At 42.6% G+C, this 26,485-nt stretch overlaps 1 protein-coding gene and 1 long non-coding RNA gene across 2 annotated transcripts in view; one reads left to right on the top strand and one right to left on the bottom strand.

Annotated features, from left to right (window-relative positions):
- Nucleotides 1–18,781, top strand: part of LOC126457384 (uncharacterized) — a 42,879-nt gene extending 24,098 nt beyond the window's left edge. The window contains exons 4-5 of the mRNA XM_050093645.1: nt 3,050–3,211; nt 18,531–18,781. Coding sequence (XP_049949602.1) covers nt 3,050–3,211; nt 18,531–18,634 — 266 coding nt within the window. The 3' untranslated portion in view covers nt 18,635–18,781. The remainder of the gene's footprint in view (nt 1–3,049; nt 3,212–18,530) is intronic.
- The window catches only part of LOC126457387 (uncharacterized), a 189,622-nt gene that overhangs the window by 80,642 nt on the left and 82,495 nt on the right, over nt 1–26,485 (bottom strand). The gene's annotated exons all lie outside the window — the stretch shown is intronic.

Genomic DNA, 26,485 nt, shown 5'->3' with positions numbered 1-26,485 from the left:
GCGGTGCTTATTAGTTGCAAAGAATATGAAATTAATCGGTTCGCACTCTTTCTCGAATGAAACTCTGGCATTTGTGGTTAGGCAGTGCACAAAGACGAGTATTCAGTTGATGGTTCAATCTGTTACATCCAAAATTGTGAACAACTTTGTGGTCTTTTAATGTTTAACAAAAAAATGAATCCAAAAAATATGTTTTCATGTATTTTATTGTTCTTATAAAGTATAGAGAACTGTTGCCCGAAATAACGTACAATACTTTAAAAGGTAAAAAGACGAGGGCTAGTAGAAATCCTTGGGTAACAGAAGAAATATTGAATTTAATTGATGAAAGGAGAAAATATAAAAATGCAGTAAGTGAAACAGGCAAAAAGGAATACAAACGTCTCAAAAATGAGATCGACAGGAAGTGCAAAATGGCTAAGCAGGGATGGCTAGAGGACAAATGTAAGGATGTAGAGGCCTATCTCACTAGGGGTAAGATAGATACCGCCTACAGGAAAATTAAAGAGACCTTTGGAGATAAGAGAACGACTTGTATGAATATCAAGAGCTCAGATGGAAACCCAGTTCTAAGCAAAGAAGGGAAAGCAGAAAGGTGGAAGGAGTATATAGAGGGTCTATACAAGGGCGATGTACTTGAGGACAATATTATGGAAATGGAAGCGGATGTAGATGAAGATGAAATGGGAGATACGATACTGCGTGAAGAGTTTGACAGAGCACTGAAAGACCTGAGCCGAAAGAAGGCCCCCGGAGTAGACAATATTCCATTGGAACTACTGACGGCCGTGGGAGAGCCAGTCCTGACAAAACTCTACCATCTGGTGAGCAAGATGTATGAAACAGGCGAAATACCCTCAGACTTCAAGAAGAATATAATAATTCCAATCCCAAAGAAAGCAGGTGTTGATAGATGTGAAAATTACCGAACTATCAGCTTAATAACTCACAGCTGCAAAATACTAACACGAATTCTTTACAGACGAATGGAAAAACTAGTAGAAGCCAACCTCGGGGAAGATCAGTTTGGATTCCGTAGAAACACTGGAACACGTGAGGCAATACTGACCTTACGACTTATCTTAGAAGAACGATTAAGGAAAGGCAAACCTACGTTTCTAGCATTTGTAGACTTAGAGAAAGCTTTTGACAATGTTGACTGGAATACTCTCTTTCAAATTCTAAAGGTGGCAGGGGTAAAATACAGGGAGCGAAAGGCTATTTACAATTTGTACAGAAACCAGATGGCAGTTATAAGAGTCGAGGGACATGAAAGGGAAGCAGTGGTTGGGAAGGGAGTAAGACAGGGTTGTAGCCTCTCCCCGATGTTGTTCAATCTGTATATTGAGCAAGCAGTAAAGGAAACAAAAGAAAAATTCGGAGTAGGTATTAAAATTCATGGAGAAGAAATAAAAACTTTGAGGTTCGCCGATGACATTGTAATTCTGTCAGAGACAGCAAAGGACTTGGAAGAGCAGTTGAATGGAATGGACAGTGTCTTGAAAGGAGGATATAAGATGAACATCAACAAAAGCAAAACAAGGATAATGGAATGTAGTCTAATTAAGTCGGGTGATGCTGAGGGAATTAGATTAGGAAATGAGGCACTTAAAGTAGTAAAGGAGTTTTGCTATTTGGGGAGCAAAATAACTGATGATGGTCGAAGTAGAGAGGATATAAAATGCAGGCTGGCAATGGCAAGGAAAGCGTTTCTGAAGAAGAGAAATTTGTTAACATCCAGTATTGATTTAAGTGTCAGGAAGTCATTTCTGAAAGTATTCGTATGGAGTGTAGCCATGTATGGAAGTGAAACATGGACGATAAATAGTTTGGACAAGAAGAGAATAGAAGCTTTCGAAATGTGGTGCTACAGAAGAATGCTGAAGATTAGATGGGTAGATCACGTAACTAATGAGGAAGTATTGAATAGGATTGGGGAGAAGAGAAGTTTGTGGCACAACTTGACCAGAAGAAGGGATCGGTTGGTAGGACATGTTCTGAGGCATCAAGGGATCACCAATTTAGTATTGGAGGGCAGCGTGGAGGGTAAAAATCGTAGAGGGAGACCAAGAGATGAATACACTAAGCAGATTCAGAAGGATGTAGGTTGCAGTAGGTACTGGGAGATGAAAAAGCTTGCACAGGATAGAGTAGCATGGAGAGCTGCATCAAACCAGTCTCAGGACTGAAGACCACAACAACAACAACTTTAAAATAAATAACGGACAATCCTATCAGCATCCCATTTGTGAGGATGAGAAAGCGGTAACAAAGCCTGCAGCAATTGTACGTAAATTTGGTACGCATATCGCTATCTACTGAGTAGTAAGGTTGTCAACTGGGAAACAACTGAAAATTATTGGTATTTCAGTCGTACCTAGCGGACCGCAGGTCGATGGTTGATTGGTGACAATTCCGATGACGTTTCGCTGCTCCTTGGTAGGTAGGGGATTAGAATTTATTGACATAAAAGTAAGTAAACGGTTAAGGTCATATAATGAGCTAGTACATGAATAATTAAATACATGTATGGTTAATTTAGATACCCATTCTAGACAATGGAACTAAATGACGGCACGCTGCAGCTGCAACGCGTGGTATAGCTGGGTCGCTTTGCCGTAATATTTGTTGGTGAATATTCGATGGTGAATGTTCTTTGGTGAGTGTGCAGTCCTTTGTAGGGAGATTGAGGATGGAAAGCTTGAGCGGAAGAAGGGAGGAAGAAGATGATGGGAAATTAAGAGTATATTATTCGTTGTACTGAAATGGAATGCACAGCTCACTGACACCAAACATTTGTTTGGAAAATGTTTTAGTGAATAACTGTCAGACTTTTCTTTACCCCTGACATACCCGCATTAATATACCACTTTCGTGGAAGCGATATTTCAATCGACGGAAGTGGGAGACCAAAAAACATTTTCTTATTCTGTATAGCTGCGGCAGCAACACATTTTTTAAAAAAATATCTGTGCTGCACCCATGAGTAGTTTTTAACAAAAGCTGTGAAATACCAGTTTCTTAAACGTCTAACTTAATATTGTTTCAGCAAAAAAGGTGACTGTAAAGGACGAGCATTGGCATGTCAAGTGCTGCACTGGAGAGCCAATTCTTCGCTTGGCAAAGATACAGGAAGTGCTGGACTCGTCCATAATTTTCCGATCGCCCGAAGAGGGAGAACGCTGCTGGATTTTCGGCAACAGTCAAGAAGGTAAGTTGATGCAATCAATGCAGGAATTTCGTATACTGATGTCCTTACCCCTTTGAGTCCAATCAATTTAAAAAGAAAGTTAATTTTAAAATATTTCAATAATTTGACTTTTATCATCATGCTAAGTAATAAATACAAGAAGAAATTAGCAAAAAATAAACAATTAGTTATTTTAAGTCTTAGTTACACTTTGGAACCACTGGGACATACGGTTTTCAACCACCTATCGTTTCATGAAATATATTTTAAAGCAATTTCTCATTGTTCCTAGACACACTCCCAAATCTCGAAACTTTCATCATTGTACCGAAAAACGTTCTTCTCCTAGTCCAATATTACACAAGGGCATGCTGAAAAGTAATATCTTAGAATTTTTTATTTGTAAACTCTTAAAACTTTTTAAATAAAACAAACGTTACTAACATTCTACATCTTTGTTCTTCATGTCTACATAATTATTTCTCAACAGTCACCCTGGTGGCAAATACATTGCTCCCAACGAGAGACAAGATTGTTGGTACTCTAGAATGCATCAATTTATTAACGGAGACACAACCTCATCTCTGCTTACACCGCTTCACCATGAAGTGAAGTCCTCGAGGATGTTCTTTATGCTTTGGAAACAGATGGAAATCGGATGCGGCCAAGTCGGGGCTGCATGGAAGATGATCAAGGCCGGTGATCCCAAAACGTCGGACGGCTGCAGATGTCGCAGCGCTCGAGTGTAATCTCACATTTTCATGATGGAAGAGACGGTGCTCCATGTGTTAACCAACTCTTCGAATTCGAAACTCGATTACGCATGCTGTTTCTCAAGCACCAACATAGTTACGTTACACATCGCCGTGTTACACGCTATGATTCGCAGTCCTGTAGCGGCAGAGGCATGCAAATTTTTAGACACGAAGAATAAAAATGTAGAATGTTAATAACGTTTGTTTTTCTAAAAAACCCTTATGAGTTCTGGCATAAAAAATTTGGAGTCATTACTTTTCAGCACGCCGTCGTAACCCTCTATTTGTCATGGGTACCAAATTTTATTAATGCATGAGGTGTCGTGCCTGTCAAATTATATTAATGCACACTACTGGCCATTAAAATTGCTACACCACGAAGATGACGTGCTACAGACGCGGAATTTAGCCGACAGGAAGAAGATGCTGTGATACGCAAATGATTAGCTTTTCAGAGCATTCACACAAGGTTGGCGCCGGTGGCGACACCTACAACGTGCTGACACGAGGAAAGTTTCCAACCGATATCGCATACACAAACTGTAGTTGACCGACGTTGCCTGGTGAAACGTTGTTGTGATGCCTCGTGTAAGGAGGAGAAATGCGTACCAACACGTTTCCGACTAAAGGTCGGATTGTAGCCTATCGCGATTGCGGTTTATCGTTTCGCAACATTGCTGTTCGCGTTGGTCGAGATGCAATAACTGTTAGCAGAATATGGAATCGATGGGTTTAGGAGGGTAATACGGAACGCTGTGCTGGATCCCAACGGCCTCGTATCACTAGCAGTCGAGATGACAGGCATTTTATTCGCTTGGCTGTAACGGATCGTGTAGCCACGTCTCGATCCCTGAGTCAATAGATGGGGACGTTTGCAAGACAACAACCATCTGCACGAACAGTTCGACGACGTTTGCAGCAGCATGGACTATCAGCTCGGAGACCCTGGCTGCGGTTACCCTTGACGCTGCATCACAGACAGGAGCGCCTGCGATGGTGTACTCAACGACGAACCTGTGTGCACGAATGGCAAAACGTCATTTTTTCGGATGAATCCAGGTTCTGTTTACAGCATCCGTGTTTGGCGACATCGCGGTGAACGCACATTGGAAACGTGTATTCGTCATCGCCAAACTGGCGTATCACCCGGCGTGACGGATGGGGTGCCATTGGTTACACATCTCGGTCACCCCTTGTTCACATTGACGGCACGTTGAACAGTGGACGTTACATTTCAGCTGTGTTACGACTCGTGGCTCTATCCTTCATTCGATCCCTGCCAAATCCTACATTTCAGCAGGATAATGCACGACCGCATGTTGTAGGTCCTGTACGGGCCCATCTGGATACAGAAAATGCTCGACTGCTGTCCTGGCCAGCACATTCTCCGGATCTCTCACCAAATGAAAACGTCTGGCCAATGGTGGCCGAGCAACTGGCTCGTCACAATACGCCAGTCACTACTCTTGATGAACTGTGGTATCGTGTTGAAGCTGCATGGGCAGTTGTACCTGTACACGCCATCCAAACTCTATTTGACTCAATGCCCAGGCGTATCAAGGCCCTTATTACGGCCCAAGGTGGTTGTTCTGGGTACAGATTTCTCACGATCTATGCACCCAAATTGCGTGAAAATGTAATCACATGTCATTTGTAGTATAATATATTTGTCCAATGAATACCCGGTTATCATCTGCATTTCTTCTTGGTGTAGCAATTTCAATGGCCAGTATTGTAAAATGTGGCTTGGCTACGAAGAAAAGAGAGAAGCTTTAATATTCGGATAAGACACAAGGCACAATGCCAGGCAGGACTCCAGAATAATGGCAGCATTCTGTATGAAGTAAGACTTGTTTACAAGACTGCCGAGACCACGGCTGTGCACTAGGGAGTAAAGAGGACAACACCCTCGGGCGGCAGGATGAATAGCAGTGGGAATGAAGTCGGCATTCTGACTGACAGTGAGATAAGGATCTTATTTCAAGTGATAACGACATCCGATGTTGAATTACACACTTGGGCACCTCGTTTCCCCCTCTCGCCTTCCCTGGGGAACCACTGATCATGGTCACCCAGGGGAATCACCCAGGCAGTTGCGTCACGTGAGATAAAAAGGCGGGAACCCTCTGCCCCCTGGACCCAAGAGGATCGAGCTTCCCCTCCACACCTTTGTCTTTTATAACTGGGACACCTGTGTGGGAGGGGTTACTCAGAAACTGGAGAGCGTAGGAAGAGGAGTTGTCTAATTGCGAATAACAAATTACATTAACTCACGTCACTTGAATTCTATTTGTTAATAACAATATTACGTGACAATAGCAGATATGTAATGACTCGCATTTTTTTGTATTTTTCCATACTTTTTATAGTTTCTCCGATATTTTCCACAATTATCTACTTTATAAGTCGAGCTGTGTATCACAGGGGGAGGCTGTGTAAATTTGCTTATAATAAATTACATAACGCTATGTAACAAATAACAATACTATGTGGCGCCAGCAGAGACCTCGCCAAGGCAGATAGCCAAGTATTTTTAGTTTCATGTATCCTTACGTACATTCCTCAATTTTCGTATTTTTATCTTGTTTTTCACAATTCTACGTATTTTGTCCAATAAAATAAGACTGTTCTCGACGCCCCGTCGACGTTGTGATGTTATCAGCTGTGGTCCCGAATTATGCATCGTTGCTAAGCCAGCACTCCATTACTAGTGTGTGATGTCATAGTGTTAGAAACGAATGTGTTGATAGAGTAGTGACGTCATAGAGAATTCTATAAGCCAAAGGTATTTTATAAGAAATACCACATACATTACTGGATTATGTGACGCCATAGTAAAATTCTGATACCTCTAACCAAAGATACTGGATTTGTAGCAAACTTCTAGAGAGGAAAAGTTATGTCGCCTGCTGGAGGGTAGATAAGCCCCCTCAGACTCCGACGTGTGGGTGTGTAGCCGCAATCGCCGATGATCGTGGACGCAGTGACCAACAGTTGCTGATTAAAGTTGCGGTGGATGCCTAACATTTATGGCCAAGAGATCTCCCGTTCGCGGTAATAACGGCAAAACAGATCCCACGCTGTAGGTGGAATATTAAAGACTAATACACACCCAGATTATGAGTAACTCCTCCCCTGTATTCACCAGATAATACCGATATGGTCTGGAGGTAATCTTAGGATCGCGGCCACCAGGTCGCGTTCGGGAGAGATCCACATGTCTGTCTAACACTACGCCAGACCATCTCGCCAGACGTGGTAGAGAAATGTGACCAATGTATGTATAATCTTCTCCGACCTAGTAGCTGTGAAAAATTGTAAGACGTGTATATTTCTATTGTTTATTGTCAAATCAAAATTTATGAAAGATGTTTATATTTTATTAATAGGATTAAGTAGGAATAATTAATATTTGTCATGATGGAAATAATTGAGGTAGCAGGGAATGTCTGCACTAAAGTATTGTTGACAAAAGAGACCGCAAATTGATATAATTTTAAAAAGGGCGGGAGAGAGCGCGTATGGATACATTTTAAGAAAAGAGCGGGAAAGACCGCGCATTGATACATTTTGTAATGGTAGCAGGGATTGTCTGCACCAGAAAGCATTGTTGGCAGGAGAGACCGCACTTTAGCGTTCGTAGGAAGTCAGTAGTAAGCGAGAAGTGAAGTGAGTCGGTAGCAGGTCAGAAGCGAGAGGTTGAGAGGAGTGGTGTGCCTGCCAGCCAGCCACTACCTATGATTTACAAGAGATTATAAACGGATGTACAGAGACATCAGCTAACTATTATAATAAGAGGAACTAATATTATTGAATTAATTTTTTGAGAAACTCAAGACTACTGAAGGTATGTTTGCGCATTGCTAGTTGTAAGATTATTGTAAAAAGTAAGTCCCATTTGAACGTTTGTAAAATCATTTCATTCAGAATATAATTAACTTTTGCCAGCAATATTGCATTTCTAATTATAATCCATCCCAAAAACCATCAACGTAAAACTTTGCAAAATTTTATTGTTGTCAAGAAAAAGTTTAACTATGAATTACGTAATTTCAGTCAAATTAATTATAGAATAACGTCAGTTTTGCTATTAAAGAATAACGTCAGCTTTGGTAATAAATACAGCCACTTATTATGAAAGCCCACCAGCAGCTAATAGAGTATAGTAAAACAGAGTAAGTATATTCATGTCGCAGTTCGATGTAGCAGTCAGATGGCGATCCAATAACCCAAAACTGTTCCTTACCTTTTTTACTGTTACTGGATCGCCATCTGACTGCTACATCGAACTGCGACATGACTATACTTACTCTGTTTTACTTTTATATAACTCTCTTCGAAAATGCTTTTCCGAGACTGATGTCTGAAATACAGCTCCGTGATACTGGAAAGAGAGAGACTGAGTCAATAATTAAATCACTGAAGACTAAGGACTCTCATGGACATGATGAAGTGCCTAGCAGAATACGGCGGCAGCTATGAAATACTTATCATCCGATTTCAAGAAAACTATTTGGTGAAATCATTTGATTCTTCCGCATCTTATAGCTTGATATCTTTGCTCGATAAAGGTCTGAATTTATTTGCGTTATTCGTCATAGTTACTGTGCTGCACGTAACTGAGTTCATAGGTACACGAAACTTTTAAGAATTTGCAGAGGTAACGTCACATTGCGTAGACTTTCCGTATAGTTCATTTAAAGCTCTACATTATTGCGTATGAAATGCAGCCAATATAGCTATATTGTATTTAAAGTGGAGACTGGAATTTATCTCTTTTCATTCTTGAGATATTGATTGTTATATATATATATATATATATATATATATATATATATATATATATATATATATATATATTGAAATATTTCATGAAAAGCTGCTGCCAAGCTATGTAAATGAACTGTCAAAAATTTCGTGTTCTAGGCCCAGCTATTTTGCACATAAATATCAATTGTTACGGATTTAAATGTCAAAAAAGATTCCTTTCAATCAAATACCAAAGTTAGGATTTTCGAGAACAGAAAACGTTAGGAAGGCAAACGAGGAGTCAGAAAGATTATGCTTTCTGAATAAGACCTGAAAATAAACAATGAAAGAAATCGATCAAATATTTTATGAAATGATTTGTGTGAAAGAAATAAGTAGATCATAGAAACGTTCTACGTGCCTTTGAATGATGCTCGAAATCATAAACAGAAAGTGAGGTGCACCAAATGTTTCCCGAATAATTTTTATTTCATACTTTTAGACAAATCATTACACAAAACGTTTTGACTTTCTTTCCATAAATTTGGTATGCTTTACTTTTACAAACTATTTAGATTAATTGAAACGCTTGGCCTTAACACTGACTGCTCATGAATTACGTTCGCAACATCAAATATTTGTAAAATTTCATGGTTCATTGTAATTAATTACGAATTTAATGTGTTTGATATACAGGGATAGGTGTGAAGACCAAGTTCTTTGGCAAGACCTTAAAAATATACTTAGTGATGCAGTGTAAAGAGTATACATAAAACTCTGTGTACAGAATTATAACTGAGTCAGTTAAAATGAAAGAACAGCTTGGAATCGAGCCCAGGACCTTTCCGCTAAGCCAGAACCCACTGTTGTGTATTTATGTGTTTTTTTATTGTAGTTAGTCATGTAGTAGTCATTCTTCCACATTTATTGGCTGTTAAAAGTTCTTGATCATGTAAAAAGACATTCCTATTTAATTTATTGATGAGGTAATCGAATGATCCTGTGCTCATTCACGTGTATTCGAAGAATTTGACAGGTGATCTTCGTAGTTGATAATATTTATGAAATTCTCCATGGAGATTCCTCCCTTTGTAAATTTCATGCACAGTATTCTTTTTCGCTTTATTTTCTAAAGTGAACCTAATTTTGCAGTCTTACTCGAGCTACAGTACTCTACAGGCTAGGGGCGCCGTTTTATAGAAACAGCTGGTTGGCTCTAAGCAGACATCTCGCACGCAGGACACCCGAGCTTTTCGCCCGATGCTGCTGCTTGTCGCTGGAGTGTCGCGTATCCAGAGGTCGCTCACTGTCAGTCGCTTCCGTCGCTCAAGTAGGCCAAGGGTAAGACTGTGTCCTACGTGAGCGACAGAAGCGAGCACCAGTGCTACGAAGTTGATCAGCAACCTTATAAAACACAAAAATGGTTCAAATGGTTCTGAGAACTATGGGACTTAACTTCTGAGGTTATCAGTCCCCTAGAACTTAGAACTACTTAAACGTAACTAACCTAAGGACATCACACACATCCATGCCCGAGGCAGGATTCGAACCTGCTACCGTAGCGGCCGCGCAGTTCCAGACTGTAGCGCCTAGAACCGCCCGGCCGGCTATAAAACACATTGGTTGGATATAGCTATTTTTTTCTCTTCTTCATAGGAAACAGTGTATGAGGCTGTATTGTGATACACCGATCATAATGTAACACTACATCCATTGTCAGACCCTTTTTCTTTTTAATGAGTCCTGTCACAGTGGCAAACACAACCAAATTTGCTGTCTATTTGTCTTATAACATTTCTCTCCTAGTACATCGCTATGCAGATAGACTCTGCAACCGTTTTTCTCAGAAGAATTGGTCTCCAAGATTACCAGATGTGTGCTCTGACATCGACGACATCGTATTGTCGGAGCTCTAGTATTTGATATTCCACCTACATCTTGGGATCTATTTGCCATTATTATCGTGAACGGGAGATCTCTCGGCTATCAATGTTAGGCACCAATCACAACTTTCTCAGCGACTGCTGGGCATTTACAGAATTCTCTAAGACGTCCTTATTTTTATCAACGTGTTCGTTTCTAACACAATGACGTCGCACACTAGTAATGGAGTGGTGACTTCGCGGTGATACAAAACCGGGACCGAAGCTTACATCACCATGACGTCGATGGGACAGTCTTCCTTTATCGGACGAAATACACTCCTGGAAATTGAAATAAGAACACCGTGAATTCATTGTCCCAGGAAGGGGAAACTTTACTGACACATTCCTGGGGTCAGATACATCACATGATCACACTGACAGAACCACAGGCACATAGACACAGGCAACAGAGCATGCACCATGTCGGCACTAGTACAGTGTATATCCACCTTTCGCAGCAATGCAGGCTGCTATTCTCCCATGGAGACGATCGTAGAGATGCTGGATGTAGTCCTGTGGAACGGCTTGCCATGCCATTTCCACCTGGCGCTTCAGTTGGACCAGCGTTCGTGCTGGACGTGCAGACCGCGTGAGACGACGCTTCATCCAGTCCCAAACATGCTCAATGGGGGACAGATCCGGAGATCTTGCTGGCCAGGGGAGTTGACTTACACCTTCTAGAGCACGTTGGGTGGCACGGGATACATGCGGACGTGCATTGTCCTGTTGGAACAGCAAGTTGCCTTGCCGGTCTAGGAATGGTAGAACGATGGGTTCGATGACAGTTTGGATGTACCGTGCACTATTCAGTGTCCCCTCGACGATCACCAGTGGTGTACGGCCAGTGTAGGAGATCGCTCCCCACACCACGATGCTGGGTGTTGGCCCTGTGTGCCTCGGTCGTATGCAGTCCTGATTGTGGCGCTCACCTGCACGGCGCCAAACACGCATACGACCATCATTGGCACCAAGGCAGAAGCGACTCTCATCGCTGATGACGACACGTCTCCATTCGTCCCTCCATTCACGCCTGTCGCGACACCACTGGAGGCGGGCTGCACGATGTTGGGGCGTGAGCGGAAGACGGCCTAACGGTGTGCGGGACCGTAGCCCAGCTTCATGGAAACGGTTGCGAATGGTCCTCGCCGATACCCCAGGAGCAACAGTGTCCCTAATTTGCTGGGAAGTGGCGGTGCGGTCCCCTACGGCACTGCGTAGGATCCTACGGTCTTGGCGTGCATCCGTGCGTCGCTGCGGTCCGGTCCCAGGTCGACGGGCACGTGCACCTTCCGCCGACCACTGGCGACAACATCGATGTACTGTGGAGACCTCACGCCCCACGTGTTGAGCAATTCGGCGGTACGTCCACCCGGCCTCCCGCATGCCCACTATACGCCCTCGCTCAAAGTCCGTCAACCGCAAATACGGTTCACGTCCACGCTGTCGCGGCGTGCTACCAGTGTTAAAGACTGCGATGGAGCTCCGTATGCCACGGCAAACTGGCTGACACTGACGGCGGCGGTGCACAAATGCTGCGCAGCTAGCGCCATTCGACGGCCAACACCGTGGTTCCTGGTGTGTCCGCTGTGCCGTGCGTGTGATCATTGCTTGTACAGCCCTCTCGCAGTGTCCGGAGCAAGTATGGTGGGTCTGACACACCGGTGTCAATGTGTTCTTTTTTCCATTTCCAGGAGTGTACATAAAATTGTAGAAAACCCGGTAAAAACACGTAAAATTGAGCGAAATACGTAAGAATACGTAAAACTGAGAGTGCTTGCATACCTGCCTAGGTGAGGTCTCTTCTGGTGCCACGTATCATTAACAAACAGACCTAGAGAGATGTAATTTGTTATAAACAAATAGACTCAGCCTCTCCCTGTGCTACACAGCTCTAGAATTCCTCCAGTTATAAAATAGGAAACTGTGGAAAATATTGGGGAAACAACGACAAGTGTGGAAAAATACTGTCTCTGTTAAAGTCACATAACACTGTTATTATCGAATAGAACTCACCTGACATGACTTAACGCAGTTTGTTATTAACAAATAGATGAATCCTCTCCTTATGCTCTCCAGCTACTGAATAACTCCTCCCACAGAAGTGTCCCAGTTATAAAAGATGAAGATGCGGACAGGGCACTCGATTCTCATTGGTACAGAATGGGTTCCCATCAGTTTTATCTCATATGACACAATTGCCTTGGTGATTCCCCTGGGTGACCTTGAACAATTCCCTGCGGTTCGCCAGGGGAGAGGGAGAGACGGAAGCGACGTGCCCAGATGTGTAACCTGACAATGGATGTCCTTACCAGTAACCTTTAGATAAGATCGTTATCTCAGCTAGAATGCCCACCGTGTTCCCACTAACAGCAAATGCATGCCTAAAGGCAGAATGTTAGAGAAACTTTTGGTAGGTTCTGGAAAGATCTCGGTTACTAGGAAGACCTTCAGTTGTGTCAGGGGAAAGCAACGCTGCCAGGAAACTTATCAAGAAGTCGCTGAAAAATCAGTACACAGGACCAAGGCAGTCACAGCCAGTACCAGTAAGTCAGAAGCAATCATTACCAGACAGCAGCTAGGTGCAATGCAGCAGCCGAGTCGCCGGGAGCGCTCACTATAGGGTGACACTTCGATGCAGTAAAACTACGAGATGTCTGTACTGCTGAATTTCCAGTATCTGGCGACAGTTATTATCTTGAGTTTTCCGCCTGTTACGGAAAAGGGTTTGTCTCTAGTGTAGTAGCAACGACTAATAGTCGTTATTTTCTGTGTGTCAGAGTATAAAGGGGAACAAAAACTGACTCGGACTTGGCTCCTACCGCGAGTTATTGCGTGTAGTTGCTACTAGTAATATTCGATATTTTCTGTGAGCCAGAATACAGGAAGGAACAAATGCTGTTTCACACTTGTCCCCCGTTACGGCTAAAGTATTTGATTGTGTATTGCCGTAGAGAGCTGCAAGCAGAGCGCTTGTCTCTGATATCGAAAAGTAGAACTCAGGATCCGAGTGTTGTTGGGAAAGATATAGAGTGGTAGGGTGTGCGCATTGATTCGCAAAGATATAAAAACCACTGTAAGACACTTTTCCAAATACGGTTGAACTGCTGAGAAATTAACTGTTCTTAAAATGAATCCTTAAGCGTTTGCACCCATATTCAGTTCTTACAAAGTTAACAACTTCTCCTCTTCATTCCAAAATCGTCTTTGTTAAGCGTCCTAGGAAACTTTCTCACACACACTTCGTTAAAGGGTGACCCACCTCAGATTGCAGTGTCGTCAACGTCCTGATTGTGTCACTCAGGCCATACCTTTGTCCAAGGCTGGTGATCGGTCCTTTCGATCCTCAATTTCTGAAAATTCATGTCTCACTATAGTAAATCAAAACTGGTAAGAAGCGCTGATCGTTTATAATCGAAGTGACCTACAATTTCTGACTTAAGGCAGTAAGACATGAACTTCTGATACGAGAGTCATTCAGAATCTTATAAATGCTGAGAGAAAAATGGAAGGATTGTCGTTGGGAAATGGTAGAAGATATTGGAGACTAATAAATGCGTGAGAGAACGACTGGAGAGGAGGGTGTAATTGTGGCCGTAGTGAGAAGGAAACGGTGGTGGGTAGAACGTGTGGCTATGCGAAGCTCTGATAAAGGAATTTCTGGTGGGGGTCAACACATAAAGAACCTCCAGAGAAGGCCTTTATCAAGCAGACAATGTAAAGTGGCTCACTTTTATATCCACATTGTGTGAGTATGTGTGTGTGAGGGAGAGCACGCGGATGTCCTTGTCCCAATTTACCTATGTGTTTCCTAACCTGAGTTTAGTGCTGCAAGCAAGTCAACGATTTCAAATGGCAAATTGAATTTAAAATGAAACATAGTAACATAAAATCAAGTCACTTCGCAAAAAATTCATTTAGTCAACTAGAAAACTATATTATAAACGTTCATTACTGATGTCGAGAGCTACTATTTTTCCCCATCTTTTAATCGTAGGTTTCAGCCGAGCGAAAATAAGATTCCATAGAAATTACACAACGGATTTTTGTCAGAATTTTCATTGACAAACGAAGATTGGAAAATGGGCAGATGGGACATCTAAGTGACCAGCGTGCAGTGTAGTTTAGCAACAAATTGGTTCAAGTTCATTAAAGTAATATGCGTAATTGAGAAAAACATTATTGGTAATTTAAAGGAAAATTTTTGTCCGAATTTTCATAGCCGAACTAAGAGAGTCAAATGGACAAATGGGGTATCAAATTGATCAACATAAGATGCACAGAGCACAACTTAATCATAGCTAACACTTGGTTCAAGAATCATGAAAGAAGGTTGTATACCTGGAAGAATCCTGGAGATACTAAAAGGTATCAGATAGATTACATAATGGTAAGACAGAGATTTAGGAACCAGGTTTTAAATTGTAAGACATTTCCAGGGGCAGATGTGGACTCTGACCACAATCTATTGGTTATGAACTGCAGTTTGAAACTGAAGAAACTGCAAAAAGGCGGGAATTTAAGGAGATGGGACCTGGATAAACTGAAAGAACCAGAGGTTGTACAGAGTTTCAGCGAGAGCATAAGGGAACAATTGACAGGAATTGGGGAAAGAAATACAGTAGAAGAAGAATGGGTAGCTCTGAGGGATGAAGTAGTGAAGGCAGCAGAGGATCAAGTAGGTAAAAAGACGAGGGCTAATAGAAATCCTTGGGTAACAGAAGAAATGTTGAATTTAATTGATGAAAGGAGAAAATATAAAAATGCAGTAAATGAAGCAGGCAAAAAGGAATACAAACGTCTCAAAAATGAGATCGACAGGAAGTGCAAAATGGCTAAGCATGGATGGCTAGAGGACAAATGTAAGCATGTAGAGGCTTGTCTCACTAGGGGTAAGATAGATACTGCCTACAGGAAAATTAAAGAGACCTTTGGAGAGAACAGAACCACTTGTATGAATATCAAGAGCTCAGATGGCAACCCAGTTCTAAGCAAAGAAGGGAAGGCAGAAAGGTGGAAGGAGTATATAGAGGGTTTATGCAAGGGCGATGTACTTGAGGACAATATTATGGAAATGAAAGAGGATGTAGATGAAGATGAAATGGGAGATAAGATACTGCGTGAAGAGTTTGACAGAGCACTGAAAGACCTGAGTCGAAACAAGGCCCCGGGAGTAGACAACATTCCATTAGAACTACTGATGGCTTTGGGAGAGCCAGTCATGACAAAACTCTACCATCTGGTGAGCAAGATGTATGAGACAGGCGAAATACCCACTGACTTCAAGAAGAATATAATAATTCCAATCCCAAAGAAAGCAGGTGTTGACAGATGTGAAAATTACCGAACTATCAGTTTAATAAGTCACAGCTGCAAAATACTAACGCGAATTCTTTACAGACGAATGGGAAAAGTGGTAGAAGAGGACCTCGGGGAAGATCAGTTTGGATTCCGTAGAAATGTTGGAACACGTAAGGCAATACTAACCTTACGACTTATCTTAGAAGAAATATTAAGAAAAGGCAAACCTACGTTTCTAGCATTTGTAGACTTAGAGAAAGCTTTTGACAACGTTAACTAGAATACTCTCTTTGAAATTCTGAAGGTGGCAGGGGTAAAATACAGGGAGCGAAAGGCTATTTACAATTTGTACAGAAACCAGATGGCAGTTATAAGAGTCGAGGGGTATGGAAGGGAAGCAGTGGTTGGGAAGGGAGTGAGACAGGGTTGTAGTCTCTCCCCGATGTTATTCAATCTGTATATTGAGCAAGCAGTAAAGGAAACAAAAGAAAAATTCGGAGTAGGTATTAAAATCCATGGAGAAGAAATAAAAACTTTGAGGTTCGCCGATGACATCGTAATTCTGTCAGAGACAGCAAAGGACTTGGAAGAGCAGTTGAACGGAATGGACAGTGTCTTGAAAGGAGGATATAAGATGAACATCAACAAAAGCAAAACGAGGATAATGGAATGTAGTCAAATTAAATCGGGTGATGCTGAGGGGATTAGATTATTAAATGAGACACTTAAAGTAGTGAAGGAGTTTTGCTATTTAGGGAGTAAAATAACTGATGATGGTCGAAGTAGAGAGGATATAAAATGTAGACTGGCAATGGCAAGGAAATCGTTTCTGAAGAAGAGAAATTTGTTAACATCGAGTATAAATTTAAGTGTCAGGAAGTCGTTTCTGAAATTATGTATATGGAGTGTAGCCATGTATGGAAGTGAAACATGGACGATAAATAGTTTGGACAAGAAGAGAATAGAAGCTTTCGAAATGTTGTGCTACAGAAGAATGCTGAAGATAAGGTGGATAGATCACGTAACTAATGAGGAGGTATTGAATAGGATTGGGGAGAAGAGAAGTTTGTGGCACAACTTGACTAGAAAAAGGGATCGGTTGGTAGGACATGTTTTGAGGCATCAAGGGATCACAAATTTAGCATTGGAGGGCAGTGTGGAGGGTAAAAATCGTAGAGGGAGACCAAGAGATGAATACACTAAGCAGATTCAGAAGGATGTAGGTTGCAGTAGGTACTGGGAGATGAAGAAGCTTGCACAGGATAGGGTAGCATGGCGAGCTGCATCAAACCAGTCTCAGGACTGAAGACCACAACAACAACAAGATGTAGTTTGGCAAATAATATTTAATTGCTTGAAAATAACCATAATAATTAAGGAAAACTTAATTACTGATTTGAGCCGGCCGGTGTGGCCGTGTGGTTCTAGGCACTTCAGTCGGGAACCGCGTGACCGCTACGGCCGCAGGTTCGAATCCTGCCTCGGGCATGGATGTGTGTGATGTCCTTAGGTTAGTTAGGTTTAAGTAGTTCTAAGTTCTAGGTGACTGATGACCACAGATGTTAAGTCCCATAGTGCTCAGAGTCATTACTGATTTGAGGGAAAATTACAGATTCAAATTTTCATTGCAAAACGAAGAGTTGGAAATGGACAAATGAGATATCAAATAGACCAGCGTGAGGTCTAGTTTTGGAAAAATAATTTAATTGTTTAAAAATAATTAGGGTAATAATAAAAACTTAATTATTGATAGTACGAAAATGTTTGGCATAATTTCCATACCCAAACGAAGAGTGGAAAATGGACAAATGAGGAATCAAATTGACCAGCTTGAGGTCTAATTTCGAAAAAAAGATTTAACTGTTTGAAAGTAATCAAGTTAGTTAACAAAAATTTTGTTATTTGAGGAAAAATTGAAGTATTTCCGAATAGCTTGTAAATTAAGCATCAAAAAGTGCGTGTCTTCAAGGCCTAGCTATTTTATGGATAAAAAGTTACAATGGAGTCATACTTAACAGTCAAAAAATTGAAAATAACAACTTGAAAAATACCTCAAAAGTTGTGTGGACTGATTTGTCTAATACTAAGAAATAAAATAGATTAGAGAAACATTTCACGTCTCTCTGAAAGATACTCGAAAACATGTGCAGCTAATGAGGTAAGAACTGAGGATTTAAAGTTCAGTGTGTAACTAACGATTTTAATGAGTAGTAGAGAATAGTGGTCTGGTCGGTTGGTGGATTATGTACACTGTGCAGTGTGCTATTGTGGGGCCTTGAGAGACTACTGCCATATGAAGTCAAGTGGCAAAATGTTTTACCAGTTAAGATACTACTGGTATGGATAGTCAAGAGGTTGAATGTTTTACCAACAGAGTTACTACTGCAAAGCAAATAATTAAAAATAATTAACCGTAACAGCATGGAGAATCGTGCATTAGTGACGTAAGAAAAGCGCTGAGCGAAATTCGACATCAGATTTCAACTAGTATCTGCTCGAGCATCATTCAAAGGCGCGTCAAGTGTTTCATTAGTCATTTTATTTCTTACTTTCAGACAATTAATTCACAAAACATTTCAAAACTGTTTTCATCTCAAACCTGTTGTGTTCCAGGAAACAAATCAAAATGTGCAGCATTCCAGGACGGAAAGGTATCTTATGAGGACTGTGAGACGGCTATGAGCTGCTGCTGCATCGCGTCCTACAGCAGGTGGTGACCTATCTGCCCTGAAGATGGGCTGGAGCCGAGGCACTTCCCTCATTATGACTCAAGTTCATTCATATGCTTATCTTTTCATGTCCAGTTGCAAATGTAAATCTTCAAGTGTTCCAGTTGGAAACAGTAAAAAAATTAATTTACGTCACGAATGCGTTTATACTAAACTTAAACATTCACTTGTTTCCACAAGGTCTCTTTTGGTGCCCGCCCACAACATTCTATTTTTAAACATCTGTCTGAGTCTAACATATTTCTTTTATTTGGTGCAAGCTTATATGCCCTGTTGTACCATCACGTGAGATGTTTTTACATGCGTTGAGTAACAAATCCTGATGAAACTCATATTTAAACATATAAAAATTTGTTACAGAAATTCTAACTTCAATGATAGTAACATTCAGGTAATTTTTATGTCCTTAAAAATCTGACAAAGTCAGCTTTATAAAAGTCTAAGTTCCTCTGTCTTTATAAAAGTTTTTTTTTTCATTTTTCAAAACGGTACAAAAAACTGATACGCAAGTAACAATCTTGACAAAAAAGTAAAGACATTTATTTGTTAATGAGAAATATCGAGATCCATAACCATGTTCAACTCAGTCCCAGTACCACAACACAAAATCCTCATGTGCGGAACAGCATTTACTCAAATTCTGGTAACTATAAGTAAGTGTGTAACCAACAACAAATTATGGCATCTCCGTAGCAGTTGAACGTCAGGTGTCGGACTGGAAGCGATCTACATCCACATCTACACGGATACTCTGCAAATCACATTTAAGTGCCTGGCAGAGGGTTCATCGAACCACCTTCACAATTCTCTATTATTCCAATCTTGTATAGCGCGTGGAATGGACGAACACCTACAGTCCTACATCTTTCAGAACGAGCTATGATTTCCCTTATTTTATCATGGTGATCGTTTCTTCCTATGTAGATCGCTGCCAAAAAAAATTTTTTCGCATTCGGAGGAGAAAGTTGGTGATCGAAATTTGGTGAGAAGATTCCGACGCAACGAAAAACGCCTTTGTTTTAATGATGTCCAACCCAAATCCTGTATTATTTCAGTGACATTCTCTCCCCTATTTCGCGATAATACATACGTGCTGCCCTTCTTTGAACTTTTTCGTTGTACTCCGTCAATCTTATCCGGTACGGATCCCACTTCGACACCGTGCAACAGTATCCTAAAAGGGGACGTACAAGCGTGGTCTAGGCATCTCCTTAGTAGATCAGTTACATTTTCTAAGTGTCCTGAAAATAAAACACAATCTTTGATTAGCCTTCCCCACAATATTTTCTATGCGTTCCTTTCAATTTAAGTTGTTTGTAATTTAGTTGAATTTACGGCCTTTAAATTTCACTGATTTATCGTGTGACCGAAGTTTAACGGATTCCCTTTAGCACTCATGTAGATAACCTCACACTTTTCGTTATTTAGGGTCGACTGCCAATTGTCGCACCATACAGATATCTTTTCTAAATCGTTTTTCAATTTGTTTTGATCTTCTGATGACTTTATTAGTCGATAAACGACAGTGTCATCTGCAAACGACCTAAGATGGCTGCTCAGATTGTCTCAGTGATGGGGTTAACACACAGGATAAAATATTAGTCACTGGCAGGAGATATCACATTAATATCAGGTATCATTATCTCTAGACCTAATAACGCCCTCAGTTCTGCGAGGAAAAGAGCAAACAGGTTACCTTCAGATACGCCACAATAATCAGTTGAAGATGATGATGCCGTATGACACCACCGTCTGGTCCAAGTCTTTTAGTTGGACACCACTCGAGCCAACAGCACCCGATTTCTCCCCCGATAGCCAACCACCCAAGTATGAACCAGGCCTAATGTTGCTCAACTGTGGTGATTGGGCACGATTCAGTCTTACCAAAGTGGCAAGAGCGTTGGCACACATGTAGTTAGTTCACTCAGTGGTGGTTGGATCCCATAGAGCTATCAAATTGTATGGATGTTGAGTGCTACGTTTCGTCTGCTGTGCCAAGTAAGTACAGTTATTTTCCATGGGCTTAAGATTGGATGACTCAGAGATCCAATGGAGATCGATCATCAGACCCAAAATGCATGCACACAGCTCCGTTAACTCTGCTATTGTCGACTTGGAAAATGGGAATGGCTCTGAGCACTATGGGACTCAACTGCTGTGGTCATAAGTCCCCTAGAACTTAGAACTACTTAAACCTAACTAACCTAAGGACAGCACACAACACCCAGCCATCACGAGGCAGAGAAAATCCCTGACCCCGCCGGGAATCGAACCCGGGAACCCGGGCGTGGGAAGCGAGAACGCTACCGCACGACCACGAGATGCGGGCAGGAAAATGGGAATGTCCACAGCATATTCATTGTGTGGATGTGGGAGAAATGGCAACACTCAGTCAAGGGTAATATTGAAATAAACATCCTGTTCCATGTTCACAGTAACCTGAGTGAATGGGCCCAAGTCATGGTACAAAAAACACCCACAAAAACATTACATAATCTCATCTGGCTTGAACTATAGCCTTCATACCCTACAAATTAAATGCAACATTGAGCTGCTGGTGCGCTTGACGTCTTCCATCACACCAAATCGCACAGCTCTAATCAGCTCCGAGCGGTTCTAGGCGCTACAGTCTGGAACCGCGCGACGGCTACGGTCGCAAGTTCGAATCCTGCCTCGGGCATGGGTGTGTGTCATGTCCTTAGGTTAGTTAGGTTTAAGTAGTTCTAAGTTCTGTGAGACTGATGACCTCAGAAGTTAAGTCCCATAGTGCTCAGAGCCATTTGAACCATCTAATCAGCTATTGTCCAGGTTCTGTATTTAATTTTTATGGATCACAGATATTTTATTTATTTCCTTACTTGTTATCCTCCTCCACAGCTGAGAGGTCAGTGCGAAAGACTCTCATGCTGGGGATTTTTCTTTGATGATAGGACTGAACCGGGGTGCATGGAGCCTTGTGATGGCAACTGAGGAGTTACGTGACTGAGAGGCACTGGCTCCGACGCCAGAGCGTTGGCAACGGCAGCGTGTGTGGTGTACTGACTCCATGCCCCTCCATACCGTATCCAGTAATGAATGACTGAGGATGACCCAACGATCAGTCGACTATCAATGGTCTTCATGGCCTCACCGTGGGATTTCCATTATTTTTCCTCATTCGTTTCTCTCATTGGCCATTCTAAAAAATCTAAATAAATTAGTATAAAGTGTTTCTCAACTTTTGTTTTATCCAGGCAGTGTCCAAGATGCAATTTATAAATATTTGTAGTCAGAAAAACACATAATTAAATTACATATACTGATCGGCCAGAACATTATGACCACGGACCTGGTGAAGGTATAAACCCGCCCAGGCGATAGCATCATCACCTAGTAAGGAATGACGGCTAGTCAGACAAACACATGGTGCATGTACGTAGTACCAGTGAGCGTGCGGCCCATGTGTAGAATGAGCAAGGCGCGCAATCTATCTCGCCGGCACGGCAGCTCAGCGTGTTCGGTCAGAGGGCTGCGTGCTCTCTGTAATAAAGAAACTGAGTCAAGTAATCAACGATCAACTTAAACGGATGTCTTGTGACGTCCGCCCAGACCAAACGCAACGAACTACATCGAACAAAAAAAAAAAAAAAATCTGAGTCTGGCCAAGGACAGATCATGATGGCCCAGAAGCTCCGCTCGAGCATTTCGAGAACTACATGACTTGCCAGGTGTTCGAGGGGTATTGTGGTGAGTGTCTTCAGTATGTGGCGAAACCAAGGTGAAACCACATCCATCATGTTGTGGTGTTGGGCGGCCACCTCCCATTACAGATGACAGACTTCGTAGGCTGGGCTACGCGGCGAACTGTGGCAGAACTAACATCAGACTTCAATGCTAGGCAGAGTACAAGTGTGTGTGAGTACACAGTGCACCAAACATTCATAATTATGGGCCTCCGAAGCCGACGACCCATACATGTGCAAACGTTAACACCACGACATCGGCAACTACAATTCAAATGGGCACGCGGCTCTGGACATGGGCGCAGTGGCAGAGCTTTGCATAGTCAGATGAAACTCGATACCTTCTTCATCATGCCGATGGTAGGGCGCGAATCTGTCGTCTTCCAAGGCAACAGCTCCTTGAAGCCTGCACCTCGGGACAGAGACAAGCTGGCGGTGGCTCCATTATGCTCTTGGGAACACTCACATGGGCATCCATGGGTCCAGTGAAACTCGTGCAAAACATCATGACGACCAAGGAGTATAGTACACTGGTTGCAAACCATGAACACCCCTTTGTGGTGATAATGTTTCCCGACAGCAGTGGCGTTTTTCAAGAAGATAATAAGTCGTCACAAGACCAGCAGTGTGATTGAGAGGTTAGAAGAACACAGTGTCGAGTTACAATTGATATATTGCCCCCTCCCCCCTCCAACTCTCAAGATTTGAACCTGATCTAACACATCTAGGATGTGACTGAACATGGCGTAAGAGCTCATTGCCCCATCCCCGGAATTTGCGGGAGTTGCTCAGGCTGTGTGTATAAATGTGGTGCCAGCTCCCTCCAGCGACATATTGAGGCCTCATTGCTTCCATGCCATAACACATTGCCACTGTTATCCATGCTAAAGGGGGACATACTGGCTAGTAGATAGGTGGTCATAATGTTCTGTCTGATCAGCGTAAGTGCAAATATAAGAGCTGCACCTCATTTTGCGTTCATAAATTTCCAAGTTTCTGTTTTGTTTTGCCATTGAACCATGGAGTGTTTGTGTTACTGGGAGAAACATCCTTTAGCAAGCTACACTGCTGGCCACTAAAATTGCTACACCAAGAAGAAATGCAGATGATAAGCGGGTATTCATTGGACAAATATATTATACTAGAACTGACATGTGATTATATTTTCACGCAATTTAGGTGCACAGATCCTGAGAAATCAGTACCCAGAACAACCACCTCTGGCCGTAATAACGGCCTTGATACGCCTGGGCATTGAGTCAAACAGAGCTTGGATGGCGTATACAGGTACAGCTGCCCATGCAGCTTCAAAACGATACCACAGTTGCTCGGCCACCATTGACCAGACGTTTTCAGTTGGCGAGAGATTTGGAGAATGTGCTGGCCAGGGTAGCAGTCGAACATTTTCTGTATCCAGAAAGGCCCGTACAGGACCTGCAACATGAGGTCGTGCATTATCCTGCTGAAATGTAGGGTTTCGCAGGGATCGAATGAAGGGTGGAGCCACGGGTCGTAACACATCTGAAATGTAACGTCCACTGTTCAAAGTGCCGTCAAGGCGAACAAGAGGTGACAGAGACGTGTAACCAATGGTACCCCATACGCCGGGTGATACGCCAGTATGGCGATGACGAATGCACGCTTCCAATGTGGGTTCACCACGATGTCGCCAAACACGGATGTGACCATCATGATGCTGTAAATAGAACCTGGTTTCATCCGAAAAATGACGTTTTGCCATTCGTGCACCCAGGATCGTCGTTGAGGACACCATCACAGGCGCTCCTGTCTGTGATGCAGCGTCAAGGGTAACCGCAGCCATGGTCTCCGAGCTAATAGTCCATGCTGCTGCAAACGTCGTCTAACTGTTCGTGCAGATGGTTGTTGTCTTGCAAACGTCCCCATCTGTCGACTCAGCGATCTCAGGGATCGAGACGTAGCAGCACGATTCGTTACAGCCACGCGGATAAGATGCCTGTCATCTCGACTGCTAGTGATACGAGGCCTTTGGGATCCAACACGGCGTTCCGTATTACCCTCCTGAACCCACCGATTCCATATTCTGCTAACAGTCATTGGATCTTGAGCAACGCGAGCAGCAATGACGCGATACGATAAACCGCAATCACGATAGGCTTCAATCCGACCTTTATCAAAGTCGGAAACGTGATGGTACGCATTTCTCCTCCTTACACGAGGCATCACAACAACGTTTCACCAGGCAACGCCGGTCAACTGCTGTTTGTGTATGAGAAATCGGTTGGAAACTTTCCTCGTGTCAGCACGTTGTAGTTGTCGCCACCGGCGCCAACCTTGTGTGAATGCTCTGAAAAGCTAATCATTTGCATATCACAGCATCTTCTTCCAGTCGGTTAAATTTCGCGTCTGTAGCACGTCATCTTCGTGGTGTAGAAATTTTAATGGCCAGTAGTGTACCTGACTCTAAATGCCCACTCCATGCAGTGCCCTTCGCTATGTTCTCTCAGAAACTGGTTAAGATCTGAGAGAAAAGCGAAGCACGTAGAAGGGCAATGGAATGCATGGGTTAAGAGGGTAGGTGATGTTATTTCAGTAACTACAAAATCGAGTCATTTTACACAGAACGACAGTATGAGCTCACTTATCAGTATTACGTTGCAACCACTCTGGCCTGGGTGCATGCAGTGGTTGGGTTGTTCGGTTGGCAACGTTGTCATAAAGCTGTTGTATCCTCTCATGAGCAAGATGGAAAACGACTGGGGGGGGGGGGGGGAGAAGGGGGGATGTATCTGGTCATTGATACAAACATGTTCTGTTGGGATAGATCTGGGGATGTTGCTGGCCAAGGGAGTACCTGAAAACCAAAAAGACAGTTCATAAAGACACATACCCTGTGTGGACGAGCATTGTAGTGTTAAAATGGTATCACAATACTGTCGCATGAGAGCTGCACCTCATTTTGCGTTCATACATTTCCAAGCTTCTGTGTTTCTGCATGATGACACAGGATGTCCGTGAAGTACTATTGTGCCATCAGAGCTACCCTCTATCACTACGTATCTGAAGGCTCCCCACAATATGACACCAAGAGTAACACCATTGTGCTTCTTCAAAATATTGGAAAAATGGGACCTCTCCCAAGGTCGCCGCCATAATCACCGACGATGACCATCCAGGGCAGTGCAGAACCACGACTGGAGGTTGTGCAGATGTGGACTCACTTTTGCAAAGATTCTATAAAATATAAAATATTCTTATTGTTAATAGAAAAAGATAACAAAACAGTACTTAATTTACAGCCCAATACAGTTTTTGGAAGCAGGTATCAGCAGAAGAATAACAATATCAAATACTTTAGCACAGTGAAAAAAAACTGAAATCCACTTTACCCCAACAGAAGGAACCGTGCCAATAATACACTGATGGACAAAAAATTGCAAAACCAAGGAATTGTGCGCCATAAACGGAAGTTGATGGACATGTTTCTACATCTGAAAGATGATATCTGTTCAAATTTCAAGCCAGTCCTTTAAGAGTGGAGCTAGTGGCGCCACTGTGAGACTACAAATCAGATTCGCTATAAATACACGCATTACCGCTAGTGAGCTTTAGTTACCTTTGAGCCGCGCCGGATTAGCCGAGCGGTCTCAGGCGCTGCAGTCATGGACTGTTGGACTGTGCGGCTGATCCCGGCGGAGGTTCGAGTCCTCCCTCGGGCATGGGTGTGCGTGTTTGTCCTTAGGATAATTCAGGTTAAGTGGTGTGTAAGCTTAGGGACTGATCACCATAGCAGTTAAGTCCCATAAGATTTCACACACATTTGAACATTTTTGAGTTACCTTTGAGACTGGACGTGATGAGTTGAAGTTAGTCAAGAATGCCTTTGAGGTGACAAAGATAGCATTATCAACACTACATTCAGTTTTCATGAGTTGTGCGATAGGGCTACGAGAAGCTGCATGTTACTTCTGCTACAATGTAGAAATACTTGGCAAGAAATTAGCCACTGTACATGATTGCTGGCAGCGGTGGTCAAGAGAATGTACGGTCGCTTGAAGACTGGGCTCCATCTTGTCTAACGAGAGGATACAACAGCTTTATGACAACATTGCCAACCGAATCAGATACACTCCCCCCC

Source organism: Schistocerca serialis, chromosome 2 (assembly GCF_023864345.2).
Source record: "Schistocerca serialis cubense isolate TAMUIC-IGC-003099 chromosome 2, iqSchSeri2.2, whole genome shotgun sequence".
Lineage (NCBI taxonomy): Eukaryota > Metazoa > Arthropoda > Insecta > Orthoptera > Acrididae > Schistocerca > Schistocerca serialis.
Note: the sequence above shows the minus strand (reverse complement) of the source record. Positions and strands in the feature narration are given on the sequence as shown.